Consider the following 12,246-nt stretch of genomic DNA (forward strand, 5'->3'; position numbering starts at 1 on the left):
CCTTATCAATGACGTTTCATGTGTTCTTTTTCCACCCAACAAAAGTTGTAGGACAGCACTCTTCTCCTAAGTCAGCAAATAAAGACACTGATGGCCAAGTTCAGATCATTAGTAAATACCTAGTGATGTCTTGTCGATGCCTAGACAGATTTAATTCCATTGTCAGAACCAGAATAGAACACTCTACTGCTGTTGAGGAGATTGGTTGTCTTTCTTTCCAGTATCTTTCCTAGTTCAGCTGTCTGTTGAAAAATGGAAGAACCCAAAGACACCATCCATTCAGCCTAGAGGGAATCTGTTGCTATGAATGAATGGGAACAGCAGGTGGTGGATGGGTCGACAGAAGGGGAAAGGGAAGTGATTGTTTCATCTTGGTCACCTGACTTCTTGGATAGCATTTGTATCGGTTTGAAGAGCCTGCTTCCTGTATTGTCGAAGGCTTTCATGGTCAGATTCAACTGGTTGTTGTGGGTTTTCAGGCCATGTGGCCATGGTCTCGTAGATCTTGTTCCTAACGTTTCACCTGCATCTGTGGCTGGCATCTTCAGAGGTGTATCACACACTTCTCTTTGTGATACACCTTTGAAGATGCCAGCCACAGATGCAGGTGAAACATTAGGAACTGATGGCCAAGATCCAGTGGTGGGATCCAAAAATGTTAGTAACAGGTTCCCATGGTGGTGGGATTCAAACTGTGGTGTAGCACCAATGGGGCTGGGTGGGGCATGGCCGGGCATTCCAGGGGCGGGGCATTCCTGGGCGGGGCTGTGGCAAGGATGCAGCCACTGCGCTGGTCCTTGGGCGGGAAACGAATGCACGCAGGTGCAGGCTGCCACGCACGCCGGTGCACCTCCTGCTGGACTGCTTCAAGTTCTGCGCACTACTGCTGAGAGGAGGGGCATAACTAAGGCAAAAATCACATGGCAAAATCACCAATTAGTAAACCCCTTTTGGAAGACGCAAATAATTAGTAACCTACTCTCGGGAACCTGTGAGAACCTGCTGGATCCCACCTCTGCCAAGATCTACCAGACCATGGCCACACAGCCCGGAAAACCCACAACAACCAGCCTGCTTCCTCTTTTTCACCCAGCTAGTTTGGCTACACAGCAACTAAGGAAGTGAGGTCAGTCTCTAAGTTCAGCCCTCAAGGCAATCGGCAGATATTGCAAGACCAAAATGCGAAACCGCCAAGGCAGTTGAAAATTAATAATGAGACAAGTGCCCTTGACACATGTATGAATTATTATTCACTAGCTAGTGAAAAACAACAAGGCCAACATCATAGAACTTGGCTATGAGTAGAATTTCTGTCTGGTGTAACAAATGCAGCTTTCTGGTATTTTGTTCTTACTGATTTGTTTATTTGATAGATTAATTATTAGACTGCTCCCCACCCTGTTTGCATGGGCTCAGAGTGGTTTACATCATGATTCCTCTGTACAATAAATTAATTGCATGCATGCATACTGCCTTTACTGGCATCAAAAATATGATTCATTGCCAATATTAAAAGGAGACACAAGTGTTTAACATTAAAAAGCAATAGAAAACAGAATAGAAAACAAAATTATGAAAATACATATTATTATATATTTTACAATTCCAAAAAGTTAACACTTATTCCTGATAATACAAAGGCGTATAGCACCCTGCACGAAATTAGCTACCCTCTCGCACAGATCTGTGGAAGGGCTATTTAATAAAAAGGATGTCAAAGCTGCAACAGAGGAGTCGGCTCCCAGTACAAGAATAGGGGTTAAGAACTTGGCCTGAATCTCAGCGTAGAATGAGCAGAAGAGTAAAATATCTTGTACTGTTTCAATAGCTCCTGAATCACAAGGACAGATTCTTTCTGCATATGGTACTCTGTGGAATCTTGCAGAGGGTAGGGCAGATGGCACAGCATTGAAGCAAGTGGGAGTGTAAGCTCTGTACCACCTCATATTTTGTAAGTGGGAAAGATATTCAGCTGGAAAAGAAGAGCTGGAGTTATATCCAGAGGTGGGATCCAGCAGGTTCTCTCAGGTTCCCGAGAGTAGGCTACAAATTATTTGTGTGTGCCAAGAGGGGTTACTAATTGGTGATTTTGCCATGTGATTTTTGCCTTAGTTACACTCCTCCTCTCAGCAGTAGCACGCAGAACTTGAAGCAGTCTAGCAGCAAGTGCACTGGTGTGCATGGCAGCCTGCACCTGCATGCATTTGTTTCCCGCCCAAGGATCGGCGCAGCGGCTGCGTCCTTGCCACAGCCCCACCCAGGAATGCCCCGCTTCGGAATGCCTGGCCACGCCACCGTTGTGCCCTGCCCAGCCCCATTGGCACTATGCCACAGTTTGAATCCCACCACCATGGGAACCTGTTACTAAAATTTTTGGATCCCACCACTGGTTATATCCCCCCTTTCTCTCCTATACAAAGGGGCTAACAATCTCCTTTCCCTGCCCCCTCACAACAAACACCCTGTGGGGTAGGTGGGGCTGAGAGAGCTCTGAGAAGCTGTGACTAGCCCAAGGTCACCCAGCTGGCGTGTGTGGGAGTGTACAGGCGAATCTGAATTCCCCAGATAAGCCTCCACAGCTCAACCGTCATAGCAGGGAATCAAACCCAGTTCCTCCAAATTAGAGTACAGTTGCTCTCAATCACTATGCCACTGCTGCTCCTGGTATGGCCTGGTATGCTTGGGATTCCCAGGCTCAATAGGGAGGATCACTTAGCCCCGTTACGCACATGCAGAATAATGTACTTTCAATCCACTTTCAATGCACTTTGCAGCTGTAAGTAATGGCAAAATCCACTTGCAAACAGTTGTGAAAGTTGATTGAAAGTGCTTTATTCTGCATGTGTGGAAGGGTCCTTAGAGCCAGTGCAAATAAGGTTTTGAGCCTCAATTTCCAAAGATCTGTATTTTATGCTTCTGTATAGGCTTGAGCAATACCCTAGAAATTTGGTAAAATTCAGATTTGGATTTATTCAGGCATAAAATTATCTGTATGCCTGAATAAGACAAATAACATATTTGGATATACTCAAATATTCGGTTACACCCGAAAAATTCAGGTCCATCTTTTTTTTGTGTGTATTTTTGGTGGGTTTTTGCATTTTGGCCTACAGGGAGCGCATTTTTAAAGCTAGCACCACTAAAACTTCAGGGTATCACACAGACCCGAATTTTTGGGGTATACCCGAATATTCAAGTATATCTGAATATGCTATTTGTCTTATTCAGGCATACAGATAATTTTATGCCCGAATAAATCCAAATCCAAATTTTACCAAATCGAAAATGTACCATGGAACCCTGCATGCGTCCACCAGTTTTTTCCTCATTTTATTGCATTCTATTCTCTCCTTTTTCCAAGGAGCTCAAGATAGAATGTATGACTGTTTCTTCCCCATTTTCTCCTTACAACTATCCTGTCAGGAATGTTAGGATATGTTGCCTTCCCCTGGTTCCGACTGAATTCAGTGTACTTGGAAAGGATGTAACTGTTGAGAACTGCATTGTATGTGTACCAGATTTTGTACCAGACTTTGTTTTTTATTTACTGGAAACCATTTCATTGCCATTCTTCCAGAGACTAGACCAGCTCACAATCATGGGTACACACAGCACAATACAGATACAAAATAAAATTCAGTACAATTTAAGCCACACAATTTAAGTCATTCCCATACCAATTTCTGCTCCTAAAGTGGGGAATTAGGTATAACACCAGTAAAAATATGTCCAGTTTTTGTTTTTGAAGGCCAATTAACAAAACCTGGTTTTATAAGCTTTCCTGTAAAGCCAACACAATTTTCAAGAGAATGATTATATTTTAAATAAACAGTCCGACAAGTGCTGAAGGTAATTCAGTTAGACTAATGATCCCACTTCATCTGAACAGGCTGGATTAAAGGAGAAGCATTAATCTGATTTTTTTTGTCTTTGCCTCAGTTTGAAAAAGCTATAAATTTGGGGATATGTTTTTGAAAACGCCCGCCAACAGAGATCACCATCCAAATTTGATTATCCTTTTACCTGCTTGTTGCTTTATCCTGCTGCTTATCACATCCTTTAACTGGCTTTGTACAGATGGGCCCGAATTTCCATCATGAGGGCAAAAAAATAATCATACCCCCAGACACATTGCTTATCCTGTAGTTTCATCCTTAATGTGTTCTGTGTATTGAGAGATTGGTATCAATGTAATGACAGATTTTTCCGTCGTAGTTCGCTCAGTTGGCTTAACAGTGGAGCCTTCCTTCCAGGCCCAAGGGTGGGATCAGGTCAGGTAACAAGGTTAGCGTTTCTAAGGTGATGAGATACACAACAGTCTCTGTTTCCCCCCCTTCAAGAAAATCACTACAAACATTCATTTTTGTTTGTTGTTTATTTATTCAAAGATATTTCATAAAGGGTGCTGAAAGCTTTTCCCCATACCATGTCGCATCTTATTACAGTGGCTAGAATTGTGTTTGCAAACGACTGGAAGCAATAAACAGCCCCATCAATACAAGAATGGGCACAAAAACATGCAGAGATCTACCAACTGATAAAATTAACTGGAAAGATTCAGAGCAGACGGAACTGATTTGGAAGCCTGTGAGACAGAAATGCTGTAACTGGTCATTTTGCATTTTCTTTCTTTTGAATTTTTTTAAAAAATACTCGATTAGTTACCAATATGTAGGGAAAGCAAGTGGCCGCAGTCGTCTCGAAACGTTATTTCATTGTTCTAAAATGTTGAATAATACCAGAGGCGGAGCTGCCAGGGGATGGGAGGGTGTCTCACTGGGTGCCTCACCCACACGGCACCTTCCTCCCCCCTGCAGTGTCATCCCCCCACACTTACCTTAGTGAAACAGTGCAGGCTGAAGAAGCTGCCTGTTCCCTTCAGGCTGAAAACAGTACAATTGTTAAAACAGTACAATTACTTAACGTTTGACAAGACAGCTAGTACTACATCTATTTTAATTCCCAATCCTGAAAAACTGGACATTTTACATCTCTATGGAGCAGCAGTGGCGTAAGAGGTTAAGAGCTCGCGTATCTAATCTGGAGGAACTGGGTTTGATTCCCAGCTCTGCCGCCTGAGCTGTGGAGGCTTATCTGGGGAATTCAGATTAGCCTGTACACTCCCACACATGCCAGCTGGGTGACCTTGGGCTAGTCACAGCTTCTCGGAGCTCTCTCAGCCCCACCTACCTCACAGGGTGTTTGTTGTGAGGGGGGAAGGGCAAGGAGATTGTCAGCCCCTTTGAGTATCCTGCAGGAGAGAAAGGGGGGATAAAAATCCAAACTCTTCTTCTTCTTCTTCTTCTTCTTCTTCTTCTTCTTCTTCTTCTTCTTCTTCTTCTTCTTCTTCTTCTTCTTCTTCTTCTTCTTCTTCTTCTTCTTCTTCTTCTTCTTCTTCTTCTTCTAGTGGAATGTGACTCTGACCAGAGGGTGACAGGAGGCAGCAATGAAGCAACAGGAGCCTCCACACATTGCTTTTACATGACTGCTAAGTAGATAGCAGCACCCATAATTGTTGTACAAATCACTGCGGAAACAAGGAGAGAGTGAATCCCATTTTTCTAAAATAAGTTTGAACACTCCCAACAATTTCAAAGGCATGGCTGCCTTTCTAAGTGCCAGTTATCTATATGCTGAGGTAAAGGAACAGTCTAAAGACTCAAGGAACAGCCTAATGACCTTATTTAAAAACACCAGGCCCTAGGGTTTATATAGGAGGAACTGGAGTTGATTGGTTTCTGTGTTTAATCAAAGCTTGGAATGACAAGACAGAGATATCTCGTCAAGTTAAAGTGCCACATTTCATCTGTCTGTCTGTCTGTCTGTCTGTCTGTCTGTCTGTCTGTCTGTCTGTCGGTCGGTCGGTCGGTCGGTCGGTCTGTCGGTCTGTCGGTCTGTCGGTCTGTCTGTCTGTCTGTCTGTCTGTCTGTCTGTCTCCCCTGCTTTGCGAACAATGAAACCAGAGTTGTGCCAGTTCAATATTTGGCATTTGTCAACTGTGTTTCAGCGGCAATTGCAGATGTGATACAGAAGTTCACCTTTTGTAGAACAAAGCCACCTGATATACTGTAACACAAAGTAATTCAGGACAATGAGCGGTCTGTGAGTTGCGGCTCATAAAATAAATTATATTGAACTGCTTCAACTTCCATGGCTCCTTGCAGTGTGACTCCAAACGAACAGTGACAAATGGTACTCCGTTTAAGTGCCATCCATTTATATAGTGAGGCAAGTCAAATCCCATAACCCCATCTCCCCAATATTGCACAACTGAAAAACAATTGCTTTGCATTGTGCTTATTTGGTTAAAAAAATGAACTTCAGATATTTCACTTCAGTTTGATCGCAGATTTTAAAAACCTACTAAATCTTTTCAGGGTTTCATAACACTAATGGAAAACTTGCCCTTGATTGATTTTAGGAATAAGGGAGTCTGTATTCCTAAAATCTAAAAAGCTTCCTCTTCTCCCTGGGGTTTTTCACATTGTAACTGTGTTTGTTTAGGCAATTTGCAGTATAGGGGAACAGAAAAGTTTTTATAGTAATTACAGAACATGTTAAGTTAATCAGAAGAACAAACTCCATTATACATCTTTTAAGTGATGCCTTCTTCAGCTTTCAAGCATCTCTTTGTCATTGTCACCTCTCTATCAACTGGACCCCAGGCCCTGCAAGAACTGGTTCAGTTCCACAGGGCATGTAAGATGGAAGTATTCTACCAGATTGTCACCTTTTAAAACTGGGACAGGGGGGCCCACGCGGCTGCAGGAGCGCACTGCCTTTTGGGGCACTCCCCGCTTTCCCGCCCTGTTACAGGGCGGGAAAAGGGGAGTGCCCAGAAGGCAACATCAGGACAGTTAAAAAACCCCACGGGATGCGGGACAGATTGGTTTAAGGCGGGACTGTCCCGCCAAAAGCAGGACGTCTGGTCACCTTACATTAAGCATATTTTGTCTCCTTTCAATTCAGTCTACATTTCCTTTGAGTTGCATCCTCAGTTATGGATATGTTTCCCCTCTTCAAAACTCACCGCGATCTGAGGTTGGACTCTCCCTGTGGTTTTTGAGACCAGTTATAGTCTGACATGACAGAGGAAAGTGAAGAGAAGGTGAGGGGAGTCAACATGTGTTTGGCTTCCTTTGGGTTTCCTCACTCCTCCCAGCTTTCCCCATCCACACAAAAGTAGTTCCTCACAATCAACAAGAACAAAGAAATGTGGACTGCTCAGCTTGGCTGTGGAAACACTGCAGTGTCTTTTTCCCACTTAAAAAGCAAGGGGGAAAAACCCTCTGTGAAACTCACAGCCATGGGGTACATATTGTTCTTGTCTTAGGTCCATTCTGTACAGTTGAAATAAGAAACCCTGAGGACGCAAAAACAGTTTCCCCCACCCCCACTGCCATTTTGCCCCGGATGCCATCCATCCCCTCATGCCTCTGGGGGGAAGGAGAGGTGGAAACAGCAGGATGTATTAAATTATATCATTCAATGTTACTGTAATAATTTTGCTACTTGGTTTTTAAGTTTTGGAGTTAGGATTTATATGTTAAAGTTGTAGGATGTTTTTACTATATGTTATAACCTGCCCAGAGCCCCTCGGGGATGGGGCAGGTCATAAAACTAACTAACTAACTAACTAACTAACTAACTAACTAACTAACTAACTAACTAACTAACTAACTAACTAACTAACTAGGAAGCAGCTAACTAACTAGGGAGCAGCAGTGGCGTAGGAGGTTAAGAGCCCATGTATCTAATCTGGTTTTGATTCCTGTGTATCTAATCGGGTTTGATTCCCAGCTCTGCCGCCTGAGCTGTGGAGGCTTATCTGGGGAATTCAGATTAGCCTGTGCACTCCCACACACGCCAGCTGGGTGACCTTGGGCTAGTCACAGCTTCTCAGAGCTCTCTCAGCCCCACCTACCTCACAGGGTATTTGTTGTGAGGAGGGAAGGGCAAGGAGATTGTAAGCCCCTTTGAGTCTCCTGCAGGAGAGAAAGGGGGATATAAATCCAAACTCTTCTTCTAACTAACTAACTAACTAACTAACTAACTAACTAACTAACTAACTAACTAACTAACTAACTAACTAACTAACTAACTAACTAACTAACCAAATGAAGAAACAAGCAAACAAATACTTTAGAAGTCTTGTTCGCTGGTTCTCTCTCCCCTTCTCCCCTCCCTCCAGGATTTAGTATTCCAATCCACATTTTATAAGGAGCAGAACAACATGGATATTCATTTCATCAGATTTCCATTGGTGAATCCTAGACTTGGCATGCAAAGAGTAGACACTGGATATGCATTTGGACATATGATGGAACTACAAGCTACAACTAGTCTTGCAACTGCATAAACAAATTTAAAATACGTATTAAAATGCATGCTATGCATGCATACCAATGAAGTTCACAGAAATGGGCAGTGGATTTCAGAAAGGATGATGAGCGGAACGTTTGAATCAGCACAGACTTGAAACAGAATGTATGACCTTTCTTCAATTTAGATGACGATAAGAGTTGTCAGCTTTTAGTTGCAGAATCATATTCCGTCGCAAAACAACAACAATAGTAGTAACAATAATAATGAGCATGAGAAGGTCACTAAATATCATGATTTGAAGTTAGAGATTCAGCGACTGTGGAACAAACCGGCTGAGGTCGTCCCAGCAGTAATCAGCGACCTGGGTGCCATTCTGAAAACACTCGGGCTGCATTTGAAACACCTTCAAATTGACACAATCAACATCTGTCAGATTCAAAAGGCAGCCCTGCTGGGATCCGCACAAATACTACGTGGATTCATTACAATGTCCTAGGGTGAGGCTCGAACTGTAATGAAAGGCCAACAACCCGCTAAAGAACTGGCAGCTGTGAAATCAACCACCACCATAATAATAATAATAATCTGAAATACGTTTGCATATCACTAAACCCTTAGTATAGGTTTCTTTGCTTGTTGTGAAGGGACCCTGGGTGATTCGTAAGACAAATGAGCAAAAAAGATGAGAAGGAAATGACCATTATATTGTTATTCCTTTTTCCAACCAGAATCAAAATACAGCATATAAATTTGATCTTCACTGCATCAGTTAATACGGGACCCCATCAATCAACCAACAAACACTTCTGTGGATTAGTGTAAGCATAAAATATATTGGAGTTCATGGTCTTCTTTAGTATATGACAGGACCAATTGGCCATGCTGGCAGGGGCTGATGGGAATTGCAGTCCATAAACATCTGGAGTGCAATAGGTTGGCCACCCCTGGTATATGAGCTCCTACAGTATTTCCTTCTCAAATCAAGATTTCCCCCTGAACACCATTTTATAATCTCCTACCCACCGTATCTATAAATCTGTCTCTGTGTTCTTGCAGCACAGGAGAAGACTCCAGCTGAGAATATTTAAATACTCTTCCCCACTGTTTCTAAGACAAACCGTGTGATTATTATGTAATAACCATTCCTTTTCCTCTCCACAGATCCCGGATTGCACAGACAACAATTTTTCCTGCAGAGACCATCAAACGTGGTAGTTATCGAAGGGAAGGATGCCGTGCTAGAGTGTTGTGTTTCTGGCTATCCAGTGCCAACATTTACGTGGCTACGAGGAGACGAAATAATCCCTTTGAGGTATTCACTATGTCAGTTTTGAAAGGGTGCATTTGGCCAGAACAGGAATCTCCTAGACCTGCCTGGTTCTGTTAGAGACGTGTCCAATGATATCCTTTCTGAGACAGCTATCCTTTAAAAGGAAGACAATTTGAAGTGATGTTTTCAGTAAGACCAGCTGTCCATATGGGTAAATGTGCTATAAAGGGGAATAATCATGTATCCAATGTATTGTCGAAGGCTTTCATGGCCGGAATCACTGGGGTGCTGTGTGGTTTCTGGGCTGTATGGCCATGTTCTAGCAGCATTCTCTCCTGACATTTCACCTGCATCTGTGGCTGGCATCTTCAGAGGATCTGAGAAAGGGCCGGCATTCAGATCCTCTGAAAATGCCAGCCACAGATGCAGGCGAAACGTCAGGAGAGAATGCTGCTAGGACACGGCCATACAGCCCGGAAACCACACAGCACCCCAATCATGTATCCTTTTGAAAGACTAATAAAGAAAAATTCCATTAAGCTCTATATTGGTCTTCTTCATTATGGTCAGGTCTAGGAATGAACAGTCATTTTTTTTACTCTGTTTCTGTGAAGCTCAAAATGGTGTTTTTGTCCTCCATTTTATTCTCACAGTAGTGATTCACAGGCAATTATGCTGATAGAGATAGGCTAGTCTCCCAGGAAACTTCATGTCTGGGTAGGGATTTTAACCTGGACCTCCCCACATTGTTGTCTGATACTCTGGCCCCTTCCGCACACGCAAAATAATGCATTTTCAAACCACTTTCACAACTGTTTGCAAGTGGATTTTGCCATTCCGCACAGCTTCAAAGATCACTGAAAGCAGTTTGAAAGTGCATTATTCTGCATGTGCGGAATGAGCCTCTGACCCACTAAACTACTCAAACTGCATGTTGAACAGGTATGAATATGCCCTTTCCTACTTCTAACCTAAACCGTCTGGGGCCATTCGCACCTATGAGACAGTCTCTTCAGGTATCCCCCCCCCCCTAAGAGCTCTGTGTTCAGCTAGAGAAAATCTGCCGGTGATCCCTGACCAAGAAGATGTCTGCTAGCCTCAAAGTCTGGCCCTGGTCCCAAACTGGTGGGACACTCTGTCTAGAGAGCCAGCATGGTGTAGTGGCTAAGAGCAGATGGATTCTAATCTGGAGAGCCGGATTTGATTCCCCACTCGTCCACCTGAGTGACAGAGTGAACCAGATGTGTTTCCACACTCCTACATTCCTGCTGGGTGACCTTGGGCGAGTCACAGTTCTTTGGAACTCTCCCAGCCCCCCCTAAGGTGTCTGTTGTGGGGAGAGAAAGAGAAAGGAGCTTGTAAGCCACCTTGAGTCTCCTTACTGGAGAGAAAGGTGGGATATAAATCCAAACTACTCCTCCTCCTCCTTCTTCTTGAGACCTGGACCCTGTAGGACCTGATGCAATTCCTCAGAACCTGTAAGACAGAACTGTTCCACCAGGCGTATGGTTGAGCCAGCTATGGTTTGTCCTCCAGCCTGGTCTCCCTCTCTATTCCCCCTCCTCTTTTCCTTCCTGATTTAGAGTCATTCTCTAGGGCCCCTTCTGCACACGCAAAATAATGCGTTTTCAAACCACTCTCGCAACTGTTTGCAAGTGGATTTTGTTCTTCCGCGCACCTTCAAAGAGCACTGAAAGCTGTTTGAAAGTGCGTTATTCTGCATGTGCGGAATGAGCCTAGGTCACTGGGGTTATATTCTCACCCTTAAGTTTTAATAGGATTTTAGTTGTTTGAATTGTGTAATTGTGTTTTATGTATTTTTTGGATCTGTTGGAAGACACCCTGAGTCGTCAGGGAAGGGTGGCCTTTAAAACCAACCAACTCACCAACCAACTAATGTACCTTGTCAATTTTCCAGATCTAAAAAATATTCATTGTTGGCTGGCAGTAACTTACTGATTGCTAATGCGACGGACGACGACTCTGGGACGTACACTTGCGTGGTCACCTACAAAGAGGAGAACAGTAGTGCTTCAGCAGAATTATCTGTGTTGGGTGAGTACAGGCCTCCATATTGTGTTATGCAGACAGCCTTTTCCAGTCTAAAGAAGGGTTTGTCCGTTCATTCTTTGGATGAGATAGCACGTTCTTGATGAATCTCAGACATGTCAGATTCCTTCATTCTGGTGGAGTGACGTTTTCAGCTGCCCGTCGTCTGTCAAAGGCGAAACTTGGTTGATTGAAATGGTGAGAATGAAATATGACAAGGACTTGTTAGCCCTACATAGATTGTATTCATGGATAAACAATGAGCATAAGTGAATAGAACACATGCGCCTTGTGGTCTATCCAGCTCCCTACAAGTGCTTTTCTTGGATTCCGCTGGTGGAACCTGCAGGCATATGTCTTGTATGGACATAATCTCTTATAGAAGTTGTGGTAAATGTGAACAGTGGCAGGTGAGAAGCTGATGGGTACGAGTAGGATCCCGTTCCTCACGTTGACTGTGCGTGAAGGCTGTAAAGCCTTATCGTTTGTTCTGTGTTGCACTGCTTTTGTTACAGAAAGAACAACTGGTTGTGATGAATCACTTCTGCCCAGTTGGATCCAACCAGAGGCATATCTCGGGACAATGTAGCCCGGTGCAAAAT

At 43.6% G+C, this 12,246-nt stretch overlaps 1 protein-coding gene across 1 annotated transcript in view; it reads left to right on the forward strand.

The window, feature by feature from the left end:
• Positions 1-11,790, forward strand: part of LOC125436946 (netrin receptor DCC-like) — a 575,357-nt gene extending 563,567 nt beyond the window's left edge. The window contains exons 4-6 of the mRNA XM_048504330.1: positions 9,487-9,637; positions 11,514-11,650; positions 11,759-11,790. Of these exons, the coding sequence (XP_048360287.1) occupies positions 9,487-9,637; positions 11,514-11,650; positions 11,759-11,790 (320 nt within the window). The remainder of the gene's footprint in view (positions 1-9,486; positions 9,638-11,513; positions 11,651-11,758) is intronic.
• The last annotated feature ends 456 nt before the right edge of the window (positions 11,791-12,246 follow it).

Source organism: Sphaerodactylus townsendi, linkage group LG07 (assembly GCF_021028975.2).
Source record: "Sphaerodactylus townsendi isolate TG3544 linkage group LG07, MPM_Stown_v2.3, whole genome shotgun sequence".
NCBI classification, from domain to species: Eukaryota; Metazoa; Chordata; class Lepidosauria; order Squamata; family Sphaerodactylidae; genus Sphaerodactylus; species Sphaerodactylus townsendi.